The sequence below is a fragment of the Podarcis filfolensis genome, assembly GCF_964270895.1.
Source record: "Podarcis filfolensis genome assembly, chromosome: 10".
In the NCBI taxonomy this organism is placed as follows: domain Eukaryota; kingdom Metazoa; phylum Chordata; class Lepidosauria; order Squamata; family Lacertidae; genus Podarcis; species Podarcis filfolensis.
This window is the reverse complement of record NC_139612.1, coordinates 63,649,755-63,675,884: the sequence shown is the minus strand read 5'-3', so window position 1 is coordinate 63,675,884 and position 26,130 is coordinate 63,649,755. Positions and strand designations below refer to the sequence as shown.

Sequence of the window (26,130 nt, the reverse complement as noted above, 5' to 3'; positions counted from 1 at the left end):
ATTTTACAGGGACAGTCCCGGATTTACAGAAGCCATTCTGGTTTCTGATTTGATCCTGGAATGTCCCACTTTTCCGTAGGACATCCCTATTTTCATCTGAGAAATGTTGGAGGAGATGAAATTATGCAACCCCCAAGCCAAGAAGATAAGTAACTATACAGCTTTTAGGGGACGTCTGAAGGCAGCTGTGTATAAGGAATTTTTTTAATGTTTAACGTTTTTTAATGTTTTCATATAGGTCAGAAGGGCACCCAGCATGGCTGGGGCAACCAAGTCAGATGACCTGGGTATAAATATAATAATTGAATAAAGGTAAAGGGACCCCTGACCATTAGGTCCAGTCGTGGCCGACTCTGGGGTTGCGGGGCTCATCTCGCTTTATTGGCCGAGGGAGCCGGCATACAGCTTCCATGTCATGTGGCCAGCATGACTAAGCCGCTTCTGGCGAACCAGAGCAGCGCACGGAAACGCCGTTTACCTTCCTGCCGGAGAAGTACCTATTTATCTACTTGCACTTTTGGGTGTGCTTTTGAACTGCTAGGTTGGCAGGAGCAGGGACCGAGCAACGGGAGCTCACCCCGTCGCGGAGATTCAAACCGCCAACCTTCTGATCGGCAAGTCCTAGGCTCTGTGGTTTAACCCACAGCGCCACCCGCGTCCCAATAATTGAATAGGATGTCCCTATTTTCATCAAAGAAATGTTGGAGGGCGTGTGATAGAATTTCAGATTCCATACTCAAAAAAAGTGAGGATTTTGGGATCATGGCGGTGCTTTTGTCCTCTACCTCGGGCATCTCTTTCCCCCTTGTAGCCCCAGATGCAAAGGGGAGGATTTTAGAGAGAGAAAATACACAATTTGTTGCTCCATTCTGTTCATATTCCATTCATTTCTTTTTTCAGAGAGTAGTAATTAGTCATCTCAATTACTGTTTCCAGATCCAGAGGGGGTGGATGTTGTTCAAGGAAACAAGTTGTGCGAAGGTGTGTTATTTGCTCACTCTTTGGATCCAGGCCGCGAATGTTGCGTCTCTATTCGTACACCATGGTATGAAAATGAAATGAAATCTTCACACAGTCCTCAGCACAACCGGTTTGGCCTCTTTTTAGAAGCATGTCAGGTATGCCGCTCTTTCCTGTCCTGCAGATTGCCAAGAGGCCGTGAGCAGCAGCAGCTGGTTGTTACTTAACCACTCGTTATGGATTTGGCGTGTAATTATGAGTAGGTGGAACAGTTCCAGAGAGGGAGGGAGAAAGAGAGAGAGAGAGAGAGAGAGGTGTTTGGGTATTCCAGTTTGGCCCGATTGCAGAAGTGGGCCCAGTGTAACAGAGTGAAGCTGATGAAGAAGAATTTCATGGGTCTGGAAGTAAGGGAGATTTGTTTCTGAGCTGGAAAGATATTCCGCCTGGCAGTGAGGCTTTGCAAAGGCTTCTCCTTGAGAAGGAGAGTGCTCTTGCGCTCAGATCCTGCTCACAGGTTTCCCGCCCGCAGGACGAGATGAGAGCCATTGGTCTGATCCAGCAGCCTCTTCTTATGTCCTTATGGCAATACCAATTCTACTGATTCTACATAAGGCTGTGTTCCTCCTGTTTTTTAGAAGGAATTTTGGGCATGCATTTTCTAAGATTGCCAGGGATCAGTGACCAGGCTTGTGGATTTCATTAAAGGCTTCTCAACCTTCCCCACACTGATTTGATCCCCATGCGTGTTGAAATCACATGCTTAGAATGCATTTTGGGTTTTCACCTGATTTTGTGGAACCATTTTTACGTTCTCTATGGAGTCTTTGTGTTGGGGCTTACTATTCTGCAAAATTTGGGGTTTTCCATTCATTTCTTCTCTCTGAGCATCAAAAGCTGCTCACTTTGGAAGAACATCATGGAGGGTTGCAAGTTAACGTTGGCTTTTATTCGTAAGCAGCATCAACCAAAGAATTGGCGCTTGCTGGTGTGTTATCTCCAATTACCTACAAGCTAGGTGTACATCATCGCTCCTTCCCATGAGAATTGACTCAGCACCAGGTTTCTGTAACGCTGTTGAATAACCAGCATGTGACAGCGACACCTGCCCAGAAATGGCACTGCGGTGACTCACGGTGGCAGAACCAAGATTGAGAGCACAGTGGTGAACTGAACCCTCGTGTCTTTCATTATGTTAAATGAAACATGTGTCACTGAGGGTTCAGGAGGCTAGTGCATTCTCGGTTCATGAGTGTCTCCAATCCTCTGCCCTCGCTGGATGCACTGGGGCGCACATGTGCTCAGCGTCTGATTGTATGCACACACATGCTCAGGCACACATACGAAACATGCCAGCAACTCAGAATTGGCTCAGAATGAGATGAGGGTGAAAATTGAGGCAGGAAATGGGTCTCCTCAGTCAGCTGGAGAAACAGTGGGACAAAAACGTCCACCAATTAATTAAGTCAATCAGCCACACATTAAATCATTTAGTCAGGTAGCTAACGTTAACTTCATACATTAAAACAAGAAACTAAGCCAAATAACTGGAATGCCCTGCGTTAAACAAGTTGATGAACAGACGCCATGTGTCTTTTATGTGTATTTTAATGAACCGAATAGAAAGAAAGAATTTGAGTCAGGGGGGCGTGGAGATTGTGTGTATGAATTTAACAGTGCTTAATTTGTTTATTTTAGTTGCTATTCTCTTAATATTGATTTACAGATTATAAATGCCATATTGATGTGTTCATCACAGATGAGGTCTTTTGCTGAAATTGTGATGTTTAGCTTATTTTTCAGTTGCTTTGTTAATAGTGCTTTACAGATGGTAATTGTTTTGTTGGTGATTTTATGCAATTTATGCTGCATCTGTGATGCTCTGCTTCTTCTTTGGCAATCACTCATAGCCAAGTAAGATTGCCTTCCATGAAAATGGTCTTAACAGTGAGTCCGTAAGTGACTGTGGAGGCCAATTCTGGATCCACATGTCCTTCCACAGTGGGGACATAGGTTTCCAGGCAGGAGTTGATGACGGTGTGGATTTGCCGAACATGCCTTCCTCTTAGCACTTTTCTCCCTTGTGTTCTGAGTTTGAGCATCTTCAAAGCCCATGGCACCTTTGGAAAAGGCTGTTCTCCAACTGGCCAGTGTTTCCCAGTTTTTCAGTGTTTATACTACATTTTTTTAGATTTGCCTTGAGAGAAAATTTAAACCTCTTTTGTTGCTCACCAGCATTACACTTTCCATTTTTAAGTTCGGAATAGAGTAGTTGCTTTGGAAGATGATAATCAGGCATCTGCACAACATGACCAGTCCAACGAAGTTGAAGAATCATCGCTTTGACACTAGTGATCTTTGCTTCTTCCAGTACACTGACATTAGTTTGCCTGTCTTCCCAAGTGATGTGTAAACATTTTTGGGGACACTGCTCTACTATGTTATTGTTAGCCAGTGGAGGTGCAGTACTTAGAGCGTTGGACCAGGACCTGATAGATCTGGGCTTGACTTCCTACTTGAGCCAGCCGCTGCCTCTCCCACCTGCCCTACTTCATAGGGTTGTTGTGCTGATGAGATGAGGAGTGGGAGAACTATGCAAAAACCACCTTGAGCTCCATGGATCAAACGGTGGGCTACAGGCGCAACAAACAAACAATACTGTTTGTAAGCCGCTTTGGGATTCATTTGAAATTCAATAAATGAAAGTGTCACAGAAAGCCAATAAATCAAACTAAAAGCCCAGGTGTCGAATAACTGGGGAAACCCAGCCAGATGGGCGGTGTACAAATAATAAAATTATTATTGTTGTTATTATAACTGCATAATAAGAGAGGGGAGAGCTCCTGTGGCGCAATGGGTGAGTGCGTCTGGCTGTTAACCAGAAAGTTGGTGGTTCAAGCCCACCCATCCCAGTAGACTAAATGACCCTGGGGAGTCCCTTCCATAGGTGCAGCCAGGATTTATTTTGGGGAAGGGCAAGACACCCACCTGTCACCATCCTCTGTCTGGCTCACAGCCTTTCTCAACCTTGGGTCCCCAGATGTTGTTGAACTACAACTCCCATCACCCCTAGCTAGCAAGGCCAGAGGTCAGGGATGATGGGAGTTGTAATCCAACAACATCTGGGGACCCAAGGTTGAGAAACACTAGCAGATTCGAAATGAAATGTCTCAACGGCAGTTGTTTTAAATTACTTTCTTTGGACCCCAAGTGCTCAGAATAATTGCGTTCTACAGTTTCTACTTTTAGTTTAATATTTTTATTTATTTACTTGATTCAGGGGAACAACTGCCTCCCTGTCCCCTGGCTACGCCAGTCAACGATCCCTTCCAACTCTCGGATTCCTATACGGGTCCAGCAGAACTCGAACCCGCGACAGGGGTTGGCAGCGGCTGGGCGCGCGTGCGCCTTTACGCGCCGGTCGGGCGTGATGTCAGCGCCTGCGGGGCGGGCTGAGTCAGCGCAGCGCCCGCCCGCCCCGCATTGTTGCCTCGCCGCCTGTTTGCTGCGCGCACCTGTCCCCACCCACCCGGGCGGGGCGCCCCGCGACGCGAGCGAGCGCACCTCCCTTGGCGGAGTCCCGCGGACGCCCTGTCCCGGCTGCGCGGCGAGAGCGATCGAGCAACCGAGCGGGTAAGTGCTAAGCGCTTGGCTTTGGGCATCTGTATTTCACCAAAGTTTGGATCCGTGGCTCTCCAGGTCCGGCGCGTATTCGCCGTGGCGCGGAGAGGTTTGGCTCTGGCTTGGAAACGACGCGCGCCGCTTTGGAGCTGCTTGCTTCCGAGGAGCCTCGCCGAATCCCGACGCCTGATCTCCTCGCGCTCCTTTTCCTCCTGGAGAGCGATCCATCCGCGAGTGGCTTAAGCCGGAGGGCGGATGGAACGCGCGCTCCAGGCTTTCCCACGTTAGCTCGCCCTGTTGGGATGCCGAGCGCGCGGCGGCTTAAGCGGCTTTGGGATTCCGAGGGAGTGGGTCACAGCTTCAGGAACGTGGAGACGGGTCCGCAAGCGGGTTAGACTGGAGGTTGGGCACGTTTGGAAACTATTTTAGCAAAACTTCCCTGCCTTGCTGTGGCGTTGTTTACTCCTCCCCATCTGTGTTTATTTAGCTCCCGAACGATTTCTTCTACTAATTTCTTGTCTGTCTCGTGTTGCAAATTTGGCAGTCCAACACCCATTTGTATTCGGTACTTTGGGCTCCACTGTTTATTTAGTCTTCCCAGTTCCGTGGGTGAGCATCTGCGTGTGTCTTTATACATAATCCGCCAACTGAAGATGTATAGGATGAAATTCTGTCCTCAAAAGGCTTGTGGCAGGATAAACCAATTGGTCTTTAACAAGCCACCTTTTTTAAAAGGTGAAGGGGAAAAAAACAATAGCATCGTCCCAGCATGCTGAAATATTGAAATAATAATTCCAGCCCCCTTTGGATTAAATCTACCTAAGTAGGTAGGTTTAAGTGATTTCAGGTTTCTGTATTCCTTGCGCTGGGTCATTTCGAGTTTGATTTGATGCATGTTTACTCAGAAGTAAGCATGAGTTCCGTGGGTCCCAAGTGTGTAGGGCAGGCTTTGCACTCCTGGTCATGTCTGCTTGGGAATAATGCCCAATGGATTTGGTGGAATTTTCTTCTGAGTAAATGACTTTGGGATTAGGGCAACAACTTTGGTGGAATTATGCCAGTTTGTAGGATCAAATTTGCTGAGTGCCCAGTGTGGCCAGCATCCAAAGAATCACACTGCTGTTTCCAAGAGAAGGGGTCATGCAGACAAATTTCACTGGATGCTCCCTGGTGCAGTTGCCTCTATTCCCTTCCCTGTATCAAACCTTTGATTGTATGTTTCTTGGGGCAGGTACCTACCCTCTTAAGACCTTGCAAAGCTCTATGCACATTGAGGGAGTTGTATTAAATGTAATGATGATGATCATGAGGACACTTAAGTTTGTGAATTGTAGTACAGAGATGTGCCATTGTTGTGCAAATGAGGCCTGAAAATGGATGCTGTTGAACCCTGAATTTATTTGCCTCTTTCTCCCCTTCCCTCTCTCCCTCCCTCCCCCTCACCTTATCTTTCCTTTCCACAGGGGGCCGTTTAGGCAGACAAGGAAACTAGATTTCCACCCTTGTGCTCTGCTCTTAAAACAATTATTTCTTTATACCCTCAGTTGATTTCACTTGTAGCTCAAATGGCAACCTTGAAATTCTACAGTAAATCTTTGCTGAATGTGTGTGTGAGAGAGAGAATAGCCGGAGAGGCTTTGCAATAATATTCCTACTGTACAACATGTTCTGGTCTTGCTGCGTAGATCAGCCTTTTGCTTTGCCTCACCTTCTTTTGCAGTTGGGGGAAACATCCTTGCCACCTTTGGCCAGTTGGCCTTGTTTGGATTACTTGACACCTTACAGGTAACAGAGCAAAATTCAGCACATACATTATTCTGTTTCGTTCACCAATAGTTAGAATTTTGCTGCTCTCAGAGTGGTTCAAATGTATCTGTGGCCCATACAATATTCTTATAAGGCAGGCCCAGCAACTGATGTTTTGCCAGGTGCTTTTAGAAAATGAATTTGATTGTGTGTCTGCATTTGTTTGATGTTTTAACCATTTTACTGTATGCTGCTGTGAAATTTCCTCTGAGTTGGTAGTTTATATGCATTCTTAGAAATGGTCACACCATAATGCAGATGTACTGGCTTTTTAAAATAAATACCCTTATAAGTAACTAAAAACAAAAACAAACCACATAATGCAAATGAGATGGGTGGGCAGGCTGAGCAACTGAAAGCTAGTCTTGAAGTTACTGGCTGAAGTGAGGCTTCCCTGGTGAGCATCTCAGCTGCTACAGCTTCTGCTAGGTGAAGAAGGTTCCCAGTTTTAATTCCTAGCATTACCACCAGCTTTAATGCAGCCTGGGTGGTAGGCAGAGGCATTTCCCAGCCCAGAAACCAAGGACAGCTGCTTTCAGCTGGATGGATAAATAGACTTGAGCCCCACGCTTAGGTCTGCAGGGCCTTGTAGCTAAATGGTAGGGAATCTGCCTTGCACGCCATAGTTCCCAGGTTCAGTTCCCAGCATCTCCTGGTAGGGCTGGGAGAGGACCTGTATCTGAAACCCCAGAGAGATGCTTCTAGCCTATTGTCCACACAATGGAGCTAGATAGATTCATGGCCTGACTTGGTATAACTTAGACCACTTCTTGTGTTCTGACATTTCGACCTGAGTTTCCCCCTAGCAATTATTCTGCACCAGCTCTGTGTTGGGTTCACTTCCCTAGAGAGTCCTTCTCCGCCCCGCCCCCCCATGTTATTCCAAGAAAACGAAGCCTGGAGATGCAAGGAGGTAACGTGAGATTTACTCCTGAGCCTGTTGGAATTGGTGTAGAGCAGGTGCGAGGGAACCTTCGGCCCTTGGCGCAGATGTGGCCCTCCAGACCTCTCTGTGTGGCCCCCCAGAGCTGCCACAAAGCCCTGCCCCTTGCCCTCCTCCTCCATTCCCTTGCCAGAATGTGCTCTCGAGCCAGGATAATGCCTCCTGCTTGCCCATGTGAAGAGAGGGGTTTGCGTGTAGAAATCATTGGCTTTTGCAGGGCTGGGATTTGGTCTTGCTTTGCAAAGCTGAGATTCGCGTCAAGTTGCTCTTTGCAGTTTAGCTCCTGGCCATATCTATCCTTGGTTCTTGCCTTGCCGGTCAATGGCATGTGGCACCAGGAAATGTGTCCCTCGGGCTGGGAACGTTTTGAGTTTCGTGGAAACTCCTGAGACAGAAGGGAAGTTTCCTTTCCTGGTGAAAAGTTTGGTGAAATGCAGCAAGCTTGCGTGCTTTCTCATTGCTTTGTTGGCCTGGCTTAGAAGATCGCACCCTGTCCTTTTCAGACTAGACTTTCTCTTTTCCCTCTTGAATTCCCAAATCTGCGCTGCCAAGGTTGCTCAGACAGTGGTTACAATCCTCTGTTGTGGGTGCTCACTGGTACTTTTGGCAAAACAAGCCCCGGTTTGTTTGTCATTCAGCCGCTGATTTAATATTTAACTCTGCGAGGTGTCTACATCGGCCCTTGGTACGTTAGGGAGATTTCGGACAAAGGAAGCCTTTGCAAGGCTAAATTTCCAGTAGCCCCCACCCCCAGCTGGCAAACTGTTATCCTTGTTCGCCACCTCCGCCTATCATTTAAGGCTCTTTTCATGCTGCTGGTGGCTCTTTTGAGCAGAGCCCAGCCGTCCAGCCCTGTTTACCCTCTGGGCCCAACCCCTCTCTTGGAATTTCACAGACCACGGCTTTGGAGAGAGAAATGCTTAACTCCTGGCATCCCGGAAAAGGTCTAGTGCTCACCAGTGAATGAGCAACAGGGGTTGCAGAAGATACCTCTTAACCTTAGCAGACATGTGTTTACAAACCTGAGATAATGGAAAATTGGGGGCAGGGGACGTATGGGGGAGCATCTGTAGGCAGAGGGGGTGCTTAACCCTTCCCATGCCTGCAAAGTCGCCCCTGCAAAAAGTGCCCCTCCAAAACTGCTCCCTTAGGTGAGTTTTTCCTTTTGCTTCTGTTGTCGGAGCCCCGCTGAGACAAATGGGCTACAAATGGCCAGGATTGGGGACTCTTACTTCCTAAAAGTTGGGAACCTCACTTCATAAGCAGGTAGTTTTGATTTTAGGATGCTTTCAGGAGGTGAATGTTGCTAAAATGACAACTGTAGTGATGTTAGGAAGTTGCCTGGGATCGAAGGAAGACAGTTCCCCTTATTTATCCCTTTGTTGATTTCTCTGTTCTTGTCTGTTTGTTTCTGAGTGGCAATCGCTCTTGCTTCATGGGACACAGTGCGAAAGCTTTAGCGCACCAGTGGGGAACCTGTGGCTTTCCAGACATTACTGGATTCGAGTCATCCTTGACCATGCTAGCTGAGGCTGATGGGAATCGGAGTCCAGCAGGGGGTTGGACTAGATGACCCCAGGGTCCCTTCCAGCTCGACAGTTCCACCTGGAGGGCCACAGCTTGCTCGCCCCTGGTTTAACACCGTACCCTGCAATGCTTCCTACATTTGGCATTTTGCCTCTAAATGAGCTTGGATGTAAGATAACATAGAGCACCAGCTATATATAGATCTAACCCTTGGGTCCCTACAGCTTTACAGAGGCAGCCTACTTTAGAGTAGGTTTGTCACTAAATCTGATCTGTAGCTCTAAATCTTCTCTGTCCCCTCCCTAGGGTGACATGGCTCACTTTCTTATCTGAGTTTGTTTTGCTGAAACCTGTGTCTTGCCCTTTTAATCTTCTCCTCTCCCCAGTGCTCTCTCTTTTATTTTTAAATATAAAACATTGCCATTTCAAATGTTGCTGTTTGTCAAAGATTTCACTTTATCCTGATGGCCATTTGCAGAGGACTGTTTGTTTCTGTTCTGTAGGCTAATGTTTTGGGTGGTGGTGGGGAGTATTTTGGGTTAGTGCCAATTTTTTTAAAAATAAATTAATTTGGCACAATCCTGTGCAGGTCTATTTCCTCTTGCTTAAGTGTGTGTGTGTGTGTGTGTGTGTGTGTGTGTGTAGGATAGGATTGCATCTCTGGTGAACAGTCAAAACTGCCTGTGTTTACACATCACAGTAAACCACCGTTAATAGTTTGATATGAATGTTCAGGTGGCTCCTCTCTGGTGTGAGTAACAGATCGCAACCCCTGACTTAGCAGTTTTGTGTCCGCTCAGGGGACCGATAATTGTTTTATGCTCCAAACAAACCACAGTGTGAAGCCAAGGTTTATTCTTGGCTTATCAGAGTTTGTTTGAGTGACACAAACCAGGATCCTCTTTTTCAGATGTAATGCTAAACCAAGGTTTGTGGTTTCTTGCTCCCATTTAAACTAGGGGAGGAGTGAAGTGTGGAAAATCTTTACCTATTGTCTCCCCCCCTCTCTTTTTTAAACCCCGCCCCCCAGCAATTCAGAATTTTTTATTTTATTTTAACTGATGGAATGGATGCAGAAGCGTAAGAAACCAAAAGAGATGCAGTCTGCTGAGCAGAACTAGGAATATTCCAAGTGCTGAGAGTTGAGGTAAAGTTTTGTGGGGGTTTTTTGGGAGGGGCAAGGGATTGTGCTAGGAATTATTTCTCAGCCTTCCCAATAAAACTGCAACGAGGTTGGGGCCACAAATCCCTGATGCGGACAGGGTTGCTGGCTTTCCATTTCCTAACAAGTCTCCTGCCAGACGAGGATTTCTGTGCTGCTTAAAAGTTTGCTCCCCTGCCAGCATTTTTGTGTTGGTAAAAACTATTATCTCAGCGCATTCCCAACTCTCCCCCCCTTTCCCCCCCTTTTAAAACCATGTTTTGATTTAAACTGATTCAAATAGTTCCTCAATTTTAAAAATAGACACTAAAGGCAGCCACACGAGAAGGTTTAAATCGGTTTGTTTGGAGAGTTTATCTCACGCAGGTGTCTGTTACTCCTGGTGCGGTCACACCCAGACATTGCTTGCTTTGGGATAAGGTTGCCAGGCTGCAGTTTGGAGACTTTGGCACTTATTTTAAAATCGCTTGTAAATTCAGAGATGAGGCACCTATGGCATTCCTTTCTTGTTGCTATCTTCTTCCTATCTCATCCTGCCCTGCTGCCTGTACTTTTTATCTCTTGGCTCCATTTTCTGCCAGCTGAAGGAAGCAGGACTCAGCTGCCCTGCATATCAGGTGGGAAAGAAGGCAGATGAAAGGATGGGGAGGCGGTGGAGAGAGAGAGACCTTTGCACACAAAGTAGATGCTCTACAGCTGACTTACAGCCCTTCCCTTGAATAGTTTGCTTGGGTGTCTTCTGGTGTCTTGCATATTTCTGTGTCCAGAATGCTATGTGAGCAGCTAATCCACCTTGATGCTGTCACCGAAATGCATATCAAAAGAGTCTGCTTACTTTCAAGTGCAATTGGCGTTTAAACTTGGCTGTGTCTTGTAAACGGCAACATTTGAGATAGCCTGTATGATATCTGCAGTACACAGGTTTACAAATGTGGTTCAGCAAGGTCTTCAATAGAGACCCTGCTCCGGGTTCCGCCATCTCCTTGAAGGTAAAATATGGTAGTAGGTTCTTTCTGGTGGTGGCCCCCTCCGGGTTATTTTCCGTCTGCCTTTCAGGCGCTGCCAGAGCGACAAATGTGAATTCTACACACTCCTTCTACCCAAGCAAGCAAGGAAGACTTGCGAGAGTTCAAAGACACCTTTCAGCCAGGCAAGGATGGTGCAGAGACTTCAAAGTGCTTCGAGAGGTCTGGATTTGCACCCTGGGTCTGATATTACCCATCCCTTGTTTAAGGCCTCCATAGCTCTGTTGGCAGAGCATGAGACTCTTAATCTCAGGGCTGTGGGTTCGAGCCCCACGTTGGGCAAAATGTTCCTTCATTGCAGGGGGGTTGAGCTAGATGACCCTCAGGGTCCCTTCCAACTCTGTCAGGCTATGAAATGGTAAGCTGTTTGTACTTTTCCCAGTCAGGATGAGCAACCTGTGGCCTTCCAGTTTGTTTGTTTTTTACTTTCTTATTGATTGATTGATTGATTGATTGGTTTTCACATATTACATTGCAATACATGTGTACCAAAGCCAACACCAGTTCCTCCCCATCCCCCCATACATTTACATTTATATCTCCTCAATCCATCATATTATTCTTTTTTCCCTCCACCCCCACTCGATTTTCCCCACATTATACAATTTACAATAATCTTTGCCTTCTACAGTCTTCTCAAGTCATCTATATATTCTTATTATCTTCCCTTACTAATTTTTCTTCCATCCAGTACTTCACGTTTTAATCTAGGCATATTAGCGTATCTTTTTTTTTGAGCAATATTTTGCTGTATATTCATCAAAACATTTCCATTCCTTTTTTTGAGTTTTGATTCGACGGATTTCTTATTATAGCAGTTAATTTTTGCCAAAATTAAATATTCATTTGGTTTACAAATCCATTCCTCCTTTGTGGATATAGTTTGTGACTTCCACCTAGCAGCAATCACTATTCTAGCAGCTGTAGCAGATACCATGGCGGGGGGTGATTTTCCTATATGCAAGTACAGCTACAGTGGCCTTCCAGTTGTTGTTGGACTGCAACTCCCATCATGCTGGTCGTTCACCATGCTGGCTGTTGCTAATGGGAGTTGGAGTCGAGCAAAATCTGGAGGGCCACAGTTCCTCCATTCCTGATTTGCATGAACATAGGTCTTGTGAATTCGGCAGGAGTATCTTGGGCTTGCCGATTGGAAGGTTGACGGTTCGAATCCCTGCGATGGGGTGAGCTCCCGTTGCTCGGTCCCGGCTCCTGCCAACCTAGCAGTTCGAAAGCACACTTGCGCAAGTAGATAAATAGGTACCGCTCCGGCGGGAAGGTAAACGACTGGACCTAATGGTCAGGGGTCCTTTACCTTTATCTGCCCTTACTGCATTGCAGGGCTAAGATAACTCTTAGCGTCCCTTCCAACTATGCAATTCTATGATTCTATGAAAAGGAGTTCAGAAATCTTTTCAATAATAGCCACCACCCTTCCACTGGCTGTGGAACACCTCCCTCCCAAGAAAGCCCCCTGATATTTAATCTATTGTCTTTCTAGCACCATATGGAGCCTTTTTAAAAACTCCCCCTGGCCTTGAAAAAATAAAACAAAATCATTTCTCTTGGCGTTCTTCTTCACTGCATTTTGCTGTGATTTCTAGGATGTGGTTTGTATCTCCACAAAGACATTTTTTGTGGCGCGCTCTAATTGCACGACTGCGGCTGAACTTGTGTGCGCTGCTGCTCCGATAAGGTTGTTCCTGTTTCAGGGGATTTTTGTGTTGCTTTTTTTATCGGCTCTGCAAGTTTTGATCTGTTTGCGGTTGTTCCTCGCCTGGGGAACCCAGCTCCTGGAGTGGCAGTACGAAAACATTTGCAAAACGGCTGCTCCTCTCTCGAACGAAGCAGAATGGCAAGGCAGGTGGTTTGAGGTCGCTCAGACTTCCTTTGGTTTCTTGGTACCGTTAAGCTGCCTTAAGACCGTCAGCTTCCTCGAATGCCTTGTATCCATATTCTATCAAAAGCTGGCTCTTGTTCAGCTAAGATTTCCCCCCTGCGAAGGTTAAAGCAGGCAATGTAATGGTTAACCGTGTTCTGAAAAGTAGGGTGGATAATGGCATGTTTTGTTTCTTTCTTTTTTTAAAATAATTTTTTTATTAGATTTTCCACAGTGATAACACAAACCACAAAGCAAAATGATACACAAAAACAGAAAAAGAAAAAGGAAGAAAGAAAGGGGGGGAACAATCAACAGATAAACAATAACAACAAACTTAATTCTTCACAAATCCAACCTTTTAAACATCTTGGTTGACTTCCTCAAATCCCTCCCTTCTGAGTTTCCTTGTAATTAAAAGTAACAGCTTTCCAATATCATTATTAAACTAATACAATTTCCAATTATAGTCCATCTTATTCACTTTTCTTAACATTCTAAATCCCATTTATTTGATTATAACTTAATTTAATCCTAGGCCTATTTCTAATTTCTAATTTTTTATATTACAATATTTATTGTAATAGATTTATGTTTCGTTTCTGCCTGTTCTTCATCCATGCAACACCACCATCTTATTTAGGGTTGAGGTGCAGTTCAGGCACTAACTTCTGAGTTCCAATAGACTTAAAAACATAAGAGGAGCCTATCGAGTCCAGTATCCTGTTCTCTCAGTGGCCAAGCAGATGCCCATGGGAATCCCCCAGGCCAGGACCTGCGCACAGCGCCATTCTCCCTTCTTACAGTCTTCGGCAGCTGGTGCTGAGAAGCAGTGTTCAAAATTAGCCAGGGGCCAGGTGTGTTTTGCTTCTGGCGTGGGTCCAGTTGCAACTACGTGGAGATTCCTGGGTTCGAGGTTGGCAACTGCGGGTTAAAAACCTCTGCCTTAGTCCAGAGTACAGTGGACGCTTGGGTTGCGAATGTGATCCGTGCGGGATGCACATTCGCAACCTGCAGCAGCGCGTCTGCACGCATGCGGGTTGCGATTTGGCGCTTCTGTGCATGTGCAAAGCGCGATTCGGCACTTCTGTGCATGCGCAAAGCATGATTCGGCACTTCTATGCATGCACAAAGCACGATTCAGCACTTCTGTGCATGCACGACCACCGAAACCCGATACTTCCGGGTTTCGGCAGTCCGTATCCCAAAAAAACACAACCTCTGTAACCCGAGGTATGACTGTAAATACCATTTTCCTTGTGTGTGTTTCTCCTCCTTGCGTGCTGGGACAAGCGAATTGTTGTAAGAGGAAGCTACAGTCAAGCAATGAGGTCACAGAATCCTAGAATGGTAGCGTGGGAAGGGACTACGAGGGCCATCTAGTCCAACCCCCCTGGCAAATAGACATTCCGTTGTAGGTTTAAGCTGCTATTTGGCACGTACTTCATATATCTGAGTTTCTAACACTGTTGGCAGCTGACACCTCCATCTGGCTGGCCCCTCCAGCTTTCCTAAGCAGCTCAGCAGAAGAGCTTATTTATTGCATTTCTATTCTACTTTTTCCTCCCTGGAGTCCATGGTTCACACCCCACCTCGGTTAATCTCTACAACAACCCTGTCAGGTAGGTTAAGAGGCTATGACTATGAAGGCCACCCTTCATGACTAAGTGGGGATTCGAACCCTGACCTCCCAGGCCCTAGACCAACACGCTAACCACTACACTGGTTTCCTAGCCAGTACCTCTGCTATGGGGCAGCTCTATAAATTAAGTCAGTGAATAAATATGGGGAAAGCAAAATGTCTCCTAGAGAAGGATCTGAAATACTTTCCTAGAAGCCTTGCTTTGCTTTGCTCTGGATTGTTTGATTTGATGTGGCATTGTGGGTTAAACCACAGAGCCTAGGACTTGCTGATCAGAAGGTCGGCGGTTCGAATCCCCGTGACGGGGTGAGCTCCCGTTGCTTGGTCCCTGCTCCTGCCAACCTAGCAGTTCGAAAGCACGTCAAAGTGCAAGTAGATAAATAGGTACCGCTCCGGCGGGAAGGTAAACGGTGTTTCCGTGCGCTGCTCTGGTTCGCCAGAAGTGGCTTAGTCATGCTGGCCACATGACCCTGAAGCTGTACGCCGGCTCCCTCGGCCAATAAAGCGAGATGAGCGCCGCAACCCCAGAGTCGGCCACGACTGGATCTAATGGTCAGGGGTCCCTTTACCTTTAACGTGTTATAAACCGCCTTCAGATTTTTTTTCTCTTTAAAATGTAAAGTGGTATACATATGAAATCAATAATAATAACAATAGTAATAATAAGAAGAAACTTCACTGGGTTGGGGTGGGGAATGGCACCCAGACATACCATTGTGGCAACCACAACTCAGGTTTCAGGTGCCATTTGGCAATTAGTTTATATGTCTGAATTTCTGACGCCGTTAGAAAGCATTGCCTCTCAACCGTGGAGGTTTTCAAGGTGATTACACGGTAACCTTCCTTGGTCTGTGTCCAGCTGAAAATCAATGTAAATGGAGATATTTTAGAATCAAATGGAATTATCTGATCGCCGTTAAAATCTTAAGATGACAGGCCATGCAGAATCTGGTTTAATTAGCTGGCAGGGGGATGAGGATGAAAATTAAAAGGCTAGATAATGTAGAAACAATTAAATAGGGGATTTGTTCAGCACAAATGGAGCATAGCTGCCGGGTCTGGAAGACCTCAGTGAGGGAATCATAGGTCCTGTATGCTTTCCAGACCACAGATCTGAGCAATCAAAACACATTGGAGTCAGGAGCGTACAGCGGTGTTTAGCCGAGTTTCCTGGTGCCTAACTAAGTTCTCGAAAAGCCTGCCTTTAATTGCCACCAGACTTTTTTTGGAACCTTCAGAGTGAATATTAAGTGCAGCAAGAAGAAATGGTGTCATGGAATGGAATATTTTTAGGAAGGAGGGTGAACAGGCTTAAAGCGTACCATTTGCGATGCTCCCAAGTGGATGTGTTTGTCGGAGTCCTTAGCTGGCAAAGTGACCCTCAGACACAGGGCAGTAATTCCTCCAGGATTTTAAAAAACTCCTTCCCAACCCAGAGATTGCGGGGCCTGGAATTGGGCAGCTACGGGGAGCCATCCCATTGGTCCTTGTCCCTGTAAAAACACTGGACTTGCCTCTGGAAAATGTATTTCGGGAGCTTGTTGGACAAGATTTGCTTCTCCAAGCCAATTGCCAGTCTCCTTAAGATTCCAGGATTTCTGTAGTAACTGTGACACTCTCTGCTGTCCAGTTCTTACCTGCCAGCCTCCTGCTGACTGTTTGCCTGTGCCTGTCTGGGTCATTCTGCTTCTCAGCACCTCAGAATTAACCTCCTCCTCGATTTGTTTTCCCCATCGGCTGCTCTCTTGAACTGCTTGCATCTTGGACCGTAAGCGAGTCTTATTACATGCACAGGGGACTCAGCTACATTAGTCAAGAAAGAGGGCTTTGAATTCATTATAAACATGCAACACCAGATGGCGCTGGGGAGCAAACAAAAAATCTAAGCGATTTTCCATAGCGTTTTTTATTTTGTTATAACGACTTAATTTCTGATTTATTCATAGTGGTTTTTTACCCCTGTGTGTAGATCCACCCTAAGTGCTGCCGTCCTGACTGAGCCATGCCTCTGAAAGATGCTGGGGCTGTTGTGAATTTCTGGGGGGAGGGCAGAGCCATAGTTGCAGCATAGATATGCACACTTTTGGTTTTGTGGTCTCCATTTTGGTGAATTGAAAAGCAGGGTGGCCACTTATCTTGCCTTATAGAGGTCATGCCACTATTCGAAGGCATCCTATATTTGAAGGACTGTCTGGTCTGTGTCTGTTGTTGGTGGCATCCATCCATCTCGAGAGACAATGGAGTGCACCTCTGGGGGTGAAGTCACATTTCACCAAAGAGACCTCCCCGGGGCGCAAGCCTGGGCAGTGAGTATGGAGGTTCTGGGGTGCCCAGGCAACAAGACCCCTTTCTCGGCCTCACTGATGGGGTCCAAAGGAAAGCAGAGCAAGACGTTTGGCACCAAAAGAAGAATGGTTGAATGAATTATGCAAATACTTGGAATTAGCAAAGTTGACTGATTTGATAAGACAAAAGCCAAAAAATATAATCCAGAAACAATGGAAATGTTTAAATGATTATTTATGTAGACAAAGTTTAAATGTAAGGTATTGGTTGGGTTTAGAATAGATTTATGAAAAGTTTAGAAAACTTATTGATTAGAATATTTGTGTGAGATTGTATGGGAAAAATACGGAATATAACAGATACAATCTTGCTTAAAATGTATATAGGAAGTGCAGTGTAAGCGATGGAAGTCAATCAATGGAATTTTATTATTGAGATATTTGTAGGATAAATTTGGAAGAAATTCTTCCAACTTTTCTTCTTCTTCTTTTTCTCTTTATTTTTTCTTTTTCTTTTTTCTTTTCTTCCTTTTTCTCTTTTGTTATATATGTGTGCTTATCAGAAATATATATGTATGTGTATATAAAAGACGTATTTGCAATATTTTGCTTATATTTTGTAATAATTGTTAAATAAATTAATTTTAAAAAAAACAAATTAAAAGACATTTGGCACAGGAGTTGCCGGAAGGAGGTGTACAAGGCACCATCCAACTGCCTTAGGGACTCCGCTCCAGATTTGTGTAGGGTTTATACTCCTTAGCCCTTTCTTCTTCTCCTGAAGAAGATATTGGTATCCCAAAAGGAAGCCAATACACATTAGAGCAAGACGTTACAGGAAAGCCACTTTGTGCCTTTCTGAAGAACTACAACTCCAGTTAGTTCTAGGAAATTTACCGTATTGAGAAACATCGCTCAGAGATCTCTGCCCCACCTAAGGTGAAGGAGTTAAGCTTAGTTCCTGAAATAATTTCTGCCAGGTAAAACACCTGTCGAGAGGATAAACAAGGTGCAAAATTGCAGCCTGTGCCAAGCTTTGACCTTTGACTGACTCGGGGAGGGGTGAACCCCCCAGTTTCACACCGAAGGCTACATTGGCAGCTGGTCCACAGCCTGAAGGCCTGAATGAGTTGGCAACTCACCTGTAATTAACATACTATGCATGCCACAGGTATGAGCCTGGTGGATGTTAAACTAGGGATGTAGTCCTGCCACTCTGTGTTTGTGTATGTTCAGAACAATTAGCCCCAAATGTGCAAAACAGTGTGTTAGCTCTCAGTGCACACGTGGGAAATATGATTTACTGTATTTTTTGCTCTATAAGACTCGCTTTTTCCCTCCTAAAAAGTAAGGGGAAATGTGTGTGCGTCTTATGGAGCGAATGCAGGCTGCACAGCTATCCCAGAAGCCAGAACAGCAAGAGGGATTGCTGCTTTCACTGCGCAGCGATCCCTCTTGTTCTGGCTTCTGAGATTCAGAATATTTTTTTTCTTGTTTTCCTCCTCCAAAAACTAGGTGCGTCTTACGGTCTGGTGCGTCTTATAAAGCGAAAAATATAGTATTTATTTTTAAAGATGAGGCCTTGCTGCTGGCACTGTTTCCTAGGGCTGCCATATTCCCAAAAGTGAAAATCCCCTGCCATGTGCCCGGGTTTCCCCCGGACATTTTGCTGATTTAGCGAAAATCTGCCCCAATGTCATTCTGATTCCCGGACATATGGCAGCCCTACTGCATATTATGACTGGCAGAGACGACCAAATGACAACTGCGATTCCCTTAAAGAATAAGTGTTCCTTCAGGCGGATGGTTTGTTTTTCACAGGTATATTCTGCATCCTGTAACTGACCCAATAATAGTGTCAGTGGTGGATTCAAACTGGGCTGTCTACACATGATTCTGCATTATTAGCTGTTATAATAATAATAATAATAATAATAATAATAATAATAATAATACTGTTAATAGTAATGCTGCCATATTATTGCTGTTTTGATGGACACTCTTATGCTATAGGAGGGGTGTATATGTCTGATATGTGATAATGTTTGTGATATAAAAAGTAGCAGGATTTCAGCAGAAAGCTATGGGTCACACACAGTGTTAGAAACTCAGAGATATAATCTAATTGCCAAGTTATGGTGACCACAATGGAATGTCCAGGTGCCTTTTTTTTACCAATGGAATTATTATTATTATTGTTAATGTTATTAGTATTATTATTACTAATTCCATTTCTCAAAGTGGTTTCCAATGCATTAAAACATCAAATAAACCAATCCAGAATAAAAACAAATTTAGGCTTCAAGGAAAATATTTTAGATCCTTCTCTAAGTGACCTTTTGCTTTCCTAAGTCACTATCCTGGCATCCAGAGATCTCCACGTGGTCGCAGTTGGACCCACGCCAGTCAGAAAATGCACCTGGAGAATTTCCATCACTGGTCACACGAAGGCCAGAAAGCTTTAGCTGTGACCCCTACATTGCAGGGGGCTGGACTAGATGGCCTTTGGGGTTCTTTCCAACTCTATCGTTCTATGATCCTACGAAATAAAAGCAGTATGACATTGTGTAGCCACAGGTGCACTCAAGAGAGCACTGCTAGCTACAGGCCTGCGTACAGCTTTCTTACTCGAGAGTGCTTCTCTCAACACTAAGCTATGCCTGGAAATCCAGAAAGACCAGAAACCAGAGCAAATTGAATTTGGTCATCATAACTTTCAGACTGCTGTCTGAGTTCCTGGACTGGCACAATTGGGGGTAAAGATAAAGGACACCTGACAGTTAAATCCAGTCGCAAATGACTCTGGGGTTGCAGCACTCATCTTGCTTTACTGGCCGAAGGAGCCGGCGTTTTTCCGCAGACAGTTTTTCTGGGTCATGTGGCCAGCATGACTAAGCCGCTTCTGGCGAAACCAGAGCAGCGCACGGAAATGCCGTTTACCTTCCTGCCAGAGTGGTACCTATTTATCTACTTGCACTTTGACACACTTTTGAACTGCTAGGTGGTCAGGAGCTGGGACCGAGCAACGGGAGCTCACCCCGTCACTGGGATTCGAACCGCCGACCTTCCCATCGGCAAGTCCTAGGCTCTGTGGTTTAGACCACAGCGCCACCTGCGTCCCATGGCACACTTGGGGAGTAAACCCCAAATAACTCGGTAGGCCTTGCCTGTCATTAATTGCACTTGCGGAACTGAGTCAGATCTTAGAGCTTTGCAGCCAAAAGGCTGGAGAGAAAATAGGTCATATGGTATCTGCACGGCGTGAGGCTGAAAAGATACAGGCAACCATGGATAATTGCATGCAATGTCAGAGTGCGCATAAACCTATTGTGCACCTGCCCCCCTTTCCGGCCACTTCCAGGTCGCTGCGATGCAATCTGTTGCTGTCGCACGTCAATTGTGGACACATATACATTGGTTTTTCCTGTAGCTTTAAAGATGAGCCTGCAGCCACCCAGATATTGCTGAACTTCAACTCCCATCGTCCCTGACCATTGGTCATCCTGGCTGGGGCTGATGGGAGTTGGAGTCCAGCAACATCTGGAGGGGACGCAGGTGGCGCTGTGGGTTAAACCACAGAGCCTAGGACTTGCCGATCAGATGGTCAGCGGTTCGAATCCCCGCGACGGGGTGAGCTCCCATTGCTCGGTCCCAGCTCCTGCCAGCCTAGCAGTTTGAAAGCACACCAGTGCAAGTAGATAAATAGGTACCGCTCCGGTGGGAAGGTAAACGGTGTTTCCGTGCGCTGCTCTGGTTCGCCAGAAGCGGCTTAGTCATGCTGGCCACATGACCCGGAAGCTGTATCCCGGCTCCCTCGGCCAAGAAAGCGAGATGAGCGCCACAACCCCAGAGTCGGCCACGACTGGACCTAACGGTAAGGGGTCCCTTTACCTTTACCTAACATCTGGAGGGTCTTGGGTTAAGATGCCTCCCCGCGTCTTAAGGTTTAACCGCCACACCTTAAGGACCTGCCTGGTTTAACAATTATTCTCTCTCACCAGAGAATCCTGGAAACTGTAGTTTCATGAGAGGTGCTTTGGATCCCTTATCCTTGGTGCATTCCCCAAGCTATAATTCCCAACATTTTTTGGGATAAGCCACAACAGCAATTGTTGGGGCGGATGAGACCCCAAGAATGAATATTGGGCCGCAATGAAAGACAAGATGGTGGCCCTGTTCCCTGTTCCAAGTGACATAACATGCCGGATTAGACCAAAAGGTCTTTCTAGTCTAGAATCCTGCTTCCGACAGTTATAAAACGTTCATTTCTTTGCTGACATCTTTCTGTGTGCACCGCTGTAATTCTGGAATAGCCCTATCCTTGTAATGTTGATCAATTTCTTTCTTTCTAAAACAAAAACACGCCCAAAAACATTTCCCACCAAACTAGAATCGTATTTTTAAATGTACTCAGTGATATTTGTTTCACTGAAGCCCATGTTGCTTATCTTAAATCTTTGGATGAGTTCCTGTTTTGAAGAACCGATCTCGCTGCCTTCAAAGCCAGTGCTTGAATCCAAAGGGGTTATTTTTTTCAAAAAAGGAAAAATGGGGTGGGTAGGTGGGGGGGTCTGTGTCCTTTCAATAAGCACAAAGCTCGGCTGACCACCTTCCGATTTTGCCTTTTTTTCAGCTTCAACATTCAGTGTTGCCTTGCATCATCTTAAAATAGGCTTGGGAGTAACTTGCTGATTCAGCAAAGCTCTTAATCCCAGTTTCCTGGAAGGCGCAACAAGCTGTTTTATGAGACATTGCATCTTGGCCGGAGCAAAATGTCATTTATTGCTAGATTTGCTTGCCTTGGATGGCAGGCCCTTTGGGGACAGAATAATCAACATCTAGGGTGTGTGGGAAATGCTCTTGGCTGTCCCGAGCCCATGGGGAAGAGCGGGATGTGAAATACGTAAATGGAAGGTTAAAAGGAGCTGAACAGTAATCTTTCATTTATTTAATACATCCACACTTCGCCTTACCTGCAAGGAGCTCAAGAGCCGGGTGTACCTTCTTCTCTTCCCCTCTCCATTTTAACCTTACAACACCCCTGGGAGAGGTAGGTGAGGCTGAGAGTGAGTGATTGGCCCAAGGCCACCAGTTGAGTTTCATGGCTGAACTCGAACCCAGGACTCTTGAGATTAAAGAGTCTCGTGCTCTACCGGCTTAGCTGATTTCTGCTTCATGTAGCTTCTTGTACTTTTTAAAAACTGTATCATTTCACAGGTAATGCATTCTGATGCATTGCACCATCCTGGCAGGCTCCTAGCCAGGAATTAATTTTGTGTATGTGTGAGAGAAAATATGGCCTTGAATCTTAGAATCGTAGAGTTGGAGGAAGGGACCCACAAAGGTCTTCTAGTCCAACCCCTTGCCATACAGGTGTCTTTTTAAAAAATATATTAAAAATTCAGATTTTGAAATTTACAAACAATCTTCATACAATCAAAACAAAAAGAGAATTCCATAAATTCCCATTGACTTCCCTCCTCTCCTTTGTGGGTCCTTATGTTAACTTTTTTCCTCCTGCATCTTCTCTATTAATCCAATTCTATTACATCACCATTACAACCATAGTCCAACATTCAACTACAAGTACCATTCTGATCCTACTAATAATTTTAATTGCTTGCAATGATTTTTTTAAGGGAAATTATATATCTTCCCCATTCCTTCTTAAAAATTTTGGTCTTCCTGATTCCTAATTCTTCCGGTCATTTTTTGCCATTTCAGCCTAGTCCCATCCATTTAATCCGCCGTTCTTCTCTGGTCGGGAGCCACGCAGGCATCTTTAGCCCAACGTGGGGCTCGAACCCACAGCCTTGAGATGAAGAGCCTCGTGCTCTACTGACTGAGCCATCCCTTGGATATGGCCCTTGAATGTGGCTGCAAACGGGCTTAAGATCCCGAACCCCCTTAGCCGTGAGCGGCACGGTGGAGTGAGCATTGCTGAGTTGTGAGTAGTTACAGGGTGGGTGGATGTGGGTGGCGCTGTGGGTTAAACCACAGAGCCTAGGGCTTGCCAATCAGAAGGTCGGCGGTTCGAATCCCCGCGACGTGGTGAGCTCCTGTTGCTCAGTCCCTGCTCCTGCCAACCTAGCAGTTTGAAAACACGTCAAAGTGCAAGTAGATAAATAGGTACCACTCCGGCGGGAAGGTAAACAGCGTTTCTGTGCGCTGCTCTGGTTCGCCAGAAGCGGCTTTGTCATGCTGGCCACATGACCCGGAAGCTGTACGCCGGCTCCTTCGGCCAATAAAGCGAGATGAGCGCCGCAACCCTAGAGTCGGCCACGACTGGACCTAATGGTCAGGGGTCCCTTTACCTTTACAGGGTGCTGAAGCAAAGCCTGTTGCTTCAAGTGCTGGGTTAGTGTGGGGCAAAGTGACCCACTTCCCCTGCCCCACAAACCTCACAGCAGGGCCCCTGTCTTCCCCCATCCTGGCCCTTGTACGCAGACACTTCTAATACCTCCATAATAGTTCAGCGGCGACCCACTGCTTAAGCCCTGTTGTGAATAACTTTAATTTTTAATGCGACTGAAGGTCGAGAGGAGAGCTTTCCTGCAAGCCTGCTGTTCCATCTCGGAGGGATGCTCTTTAATACGAGCCCCAGTTGGTTACCTAGGCAATCGTCTTGGCATCCCGTGGGGGAAATAGATTGTAGGAGGAGTTGTGGGTTCCTTCCCCTGCGAATCTTCCCTGCTTTGACGTTTTTAAAGAGCAAATGTAGGGAATGTGTGGAATCGCACATTGCCGTAATGTGGGAATGTTCAGACCTAGGTCTCAAGACCTGTGGGAATGGCACTTGCTAGGTGAGCCGTTGGAGGGGGCGTGTTGCCCCATCTGCTGGGGAGCTGCGTTGAAAGGCTTGGGGAGGCAACTTGGTGTGTGCCGGCTTATTTCGTTCAAAACGCTGCTCTCAGCCAAGAAGGCTCCTAGAGCAGCTTTGTTGTTGTTGTTGTTGTTTAGTTGTTTAGTCGTTTAGTCATTTCCGTTTCTGACTCTTCGTGACCCCATGGACCAGAGCACGCCAGGCACTCCTGTCTTCCGTTGCCTCCCGCAGTTTGGTCAAACTCGTTTTTGTAGCTCTGAGAACACTGTCCAACCATCTCGTCCTCTGTCGTCCCCTTCTCCTTGTGCCCTCCATCTTTCCCAACACCAGGGTCTTTTCCAGGGAGTCTTCTCTTCTCATGAGGTGGCCAAAGTATTGGAGCCTCAGCTTCACGATCTGTCCTTCCAGTGAGCACTCAGGGCTGATTTCCTTCAGAATGGAGAGGTTTGATCTTCTTGCAGTCCATGGGACTCTCAAGAGTCTCCTCCAGCACCATAATTCAAAAGCATCAATTCTTCGGCGATCAGCCTTCTTTGTAGTCCAGCTCTCACTTCCACGCATCGCTACTGGGAAAACCATAGCTTTAACTATACAGGCCTTTGTTGGCAAGGTGGTGTCTCTGCTTTTTAAGATGCTGTCTTAAAAAGCATCTTTTTAAGATTTAAGGTTTGTCATTGTCAGAGCAGCTTACAAATCAATAAAAATACAGTGCAGTCCCTGCCCTTGGGCTTAAAACAATCCCAAAAGATATGACACAAAAGGAAAAAAAGGATGAGGAGGGGAGAGGAAAGCAAGCAAGCCCAAGTACCAAAGATTAGATGTTGTGAGAAAGGAGGCTATCCTCGGGAGAAGAAAAGACTAAGGAATAAACTCTACGCAAAAACCAAAGTGGAGTCCTTAAGACACTTGGATGGTGCCTTGTACGCCTCCTTCCGCCAACTCCTACAGCCAAGCTGGTGTCAAACATTTTGCTCTGCTTTCCTTTGGACCACACATCAGTGAGGCCGGGGGGGGGGGGGGTCTTGTCATCTGGGCATCCCAGGTAAATGACGTTTCCATGCGCTCTGGTTTCCGTCACAGTGTCCCGTTGCGCCAGAAGCGGTTTAGTTATGTTGGCCACATGATCTGGAAAGCTGCCTGTGGACAAACGCCGGCTCCCTCAGCCTGAAAGCGGAGATGAGTGCCTCACCCCATAGTCACCTTTGACTGGACTTAACCGTCCAGGGCTCCTTTACCTTACCCAGGACCTCCATACACATGGCCTGGCCTTGTGCCCTGGGGCGGTCCCCTATATTTTTTTAATATATTAGTGGCCATGTGATAATTTTAGCTTATAAATTTTATTGTTTAATGTCTTAATTTGTATATTAAGGTACTTTTATAGCTCTGTTTAGAGTAGGTAATGTCTTGATAATATCAATGTTTTCAAGTTTTTTGTAGCAATCCAGTATATTTTCTTTTAATTGTTGAATGATTCTGTGTACATTGCGGCAGCCTTTGGCTATGTGCAATAAAACTGACTGACTGACCCCTGGAGGCTGACTCCATTGTCTCTTGAGACCGATGCCAACCCAACAATTTATCCGAAGTGTTCCTACCCTGCCTTTGAATATACCACTGCCCAGGGGGGCTGGCAACATTAAACCAATGCTGGGGTGGTCTGTGGGTTTTGTATGTCGGGTGGGGAACCTCTATAGAGTACAGAGTTGTTGGGGGAAATTGATGAGAAGCAATGTCTTGAGGGGTGTCCCTTCTGTGTGATGTTTGGGGTGGGAGGGTTCGCAGGAACATCAGCTGGGCAGAAGCCTAGCAGAAACTCCCAGAGCCAACGACTGAAATCATTCGCAATCTCATTTCAGCATTGGAGCTACCAGACGTCCAGCTTTCGTATCCAGCCGCCTCTTTCTTCCTTCTCAATCCTGTGCAGAGATGCCCGAGAGTCTTCTTGTCTGAGGGGTTTCTCATCTCTCCGCGACGCTTGACGAGAGAAGGCCCTCCCCCCGTTTCAAGGAGCGTGCCGTCCCCCTCTTCGGGTGGGATGCCAAGGAGCGTGATGTCGGATTACTCGGGAATGGTCTGCGAGATCCCTCCCCAGTGTCAGTTCGGTAGCTTTGAAAAAAAGCATCGCCTGGAGAGCGGAAAGAATCGCCCAAGGAGAAGATGTTCGACACTGGTAGGTAGCCTGGTTTTCATCCTGGTTGTTGCCTCTCTTATCCATTGATGCCCCAACTTTTCCTCCAAGGAAAACAACAACCCTTTGAGGTAGGTTAGGCTGAGACTAGGGTTCTTCCCAGGATTCTTTGGGGGAAGCCATGACTGTTTAAAGTGCCACGATGCTGCTTTAAAGACTTAGTTTATTTATTTACTGGCTACGTGGCTTTTTTCAAATACCTCACCTGCACAAACGTAACTCTGTGAGCAGAGGTGAGGAAGGCTGCTTTGGGCTGGAGACCATTACAT

At 46.1% G+C, this 26,130-nt stretch overlaps 1 protein-coding gene across 2 annotated transcripts in view; it reads left to right on the top strand.

Annotated features, from left to right (window-relative positions):
* Positions 1–4,468: 4,468 nt before the first annotated feature.
* Positions 4,469–26,130, top strand: part of PROSER2 (proline and serine rich 2) — a 29,524-nt gene continuing 7,862 nt past the window's right edge. The window contains exons 1-2 of one of the 2 annotated variants that reach the window (XM_083573001.1): positions 4,469–4,590; positions 25,530–25,843. In XM_083573001.1, coding sequence (XP_083429127.1) covers positions 25,709–25,843 — 135 coding nt within the window. In that variant the 5' untranslated portion in view covers positions 4,469–4,590; positions 25,530–25,708. Of the gene's footprint in view, positions 4,591–9,905; positions 10,002–25,529; positions 25,844–26,130 lie in introns of those variants that run through there. The other variant, XM_083573002.1, reaches the window with a different exon arrangement.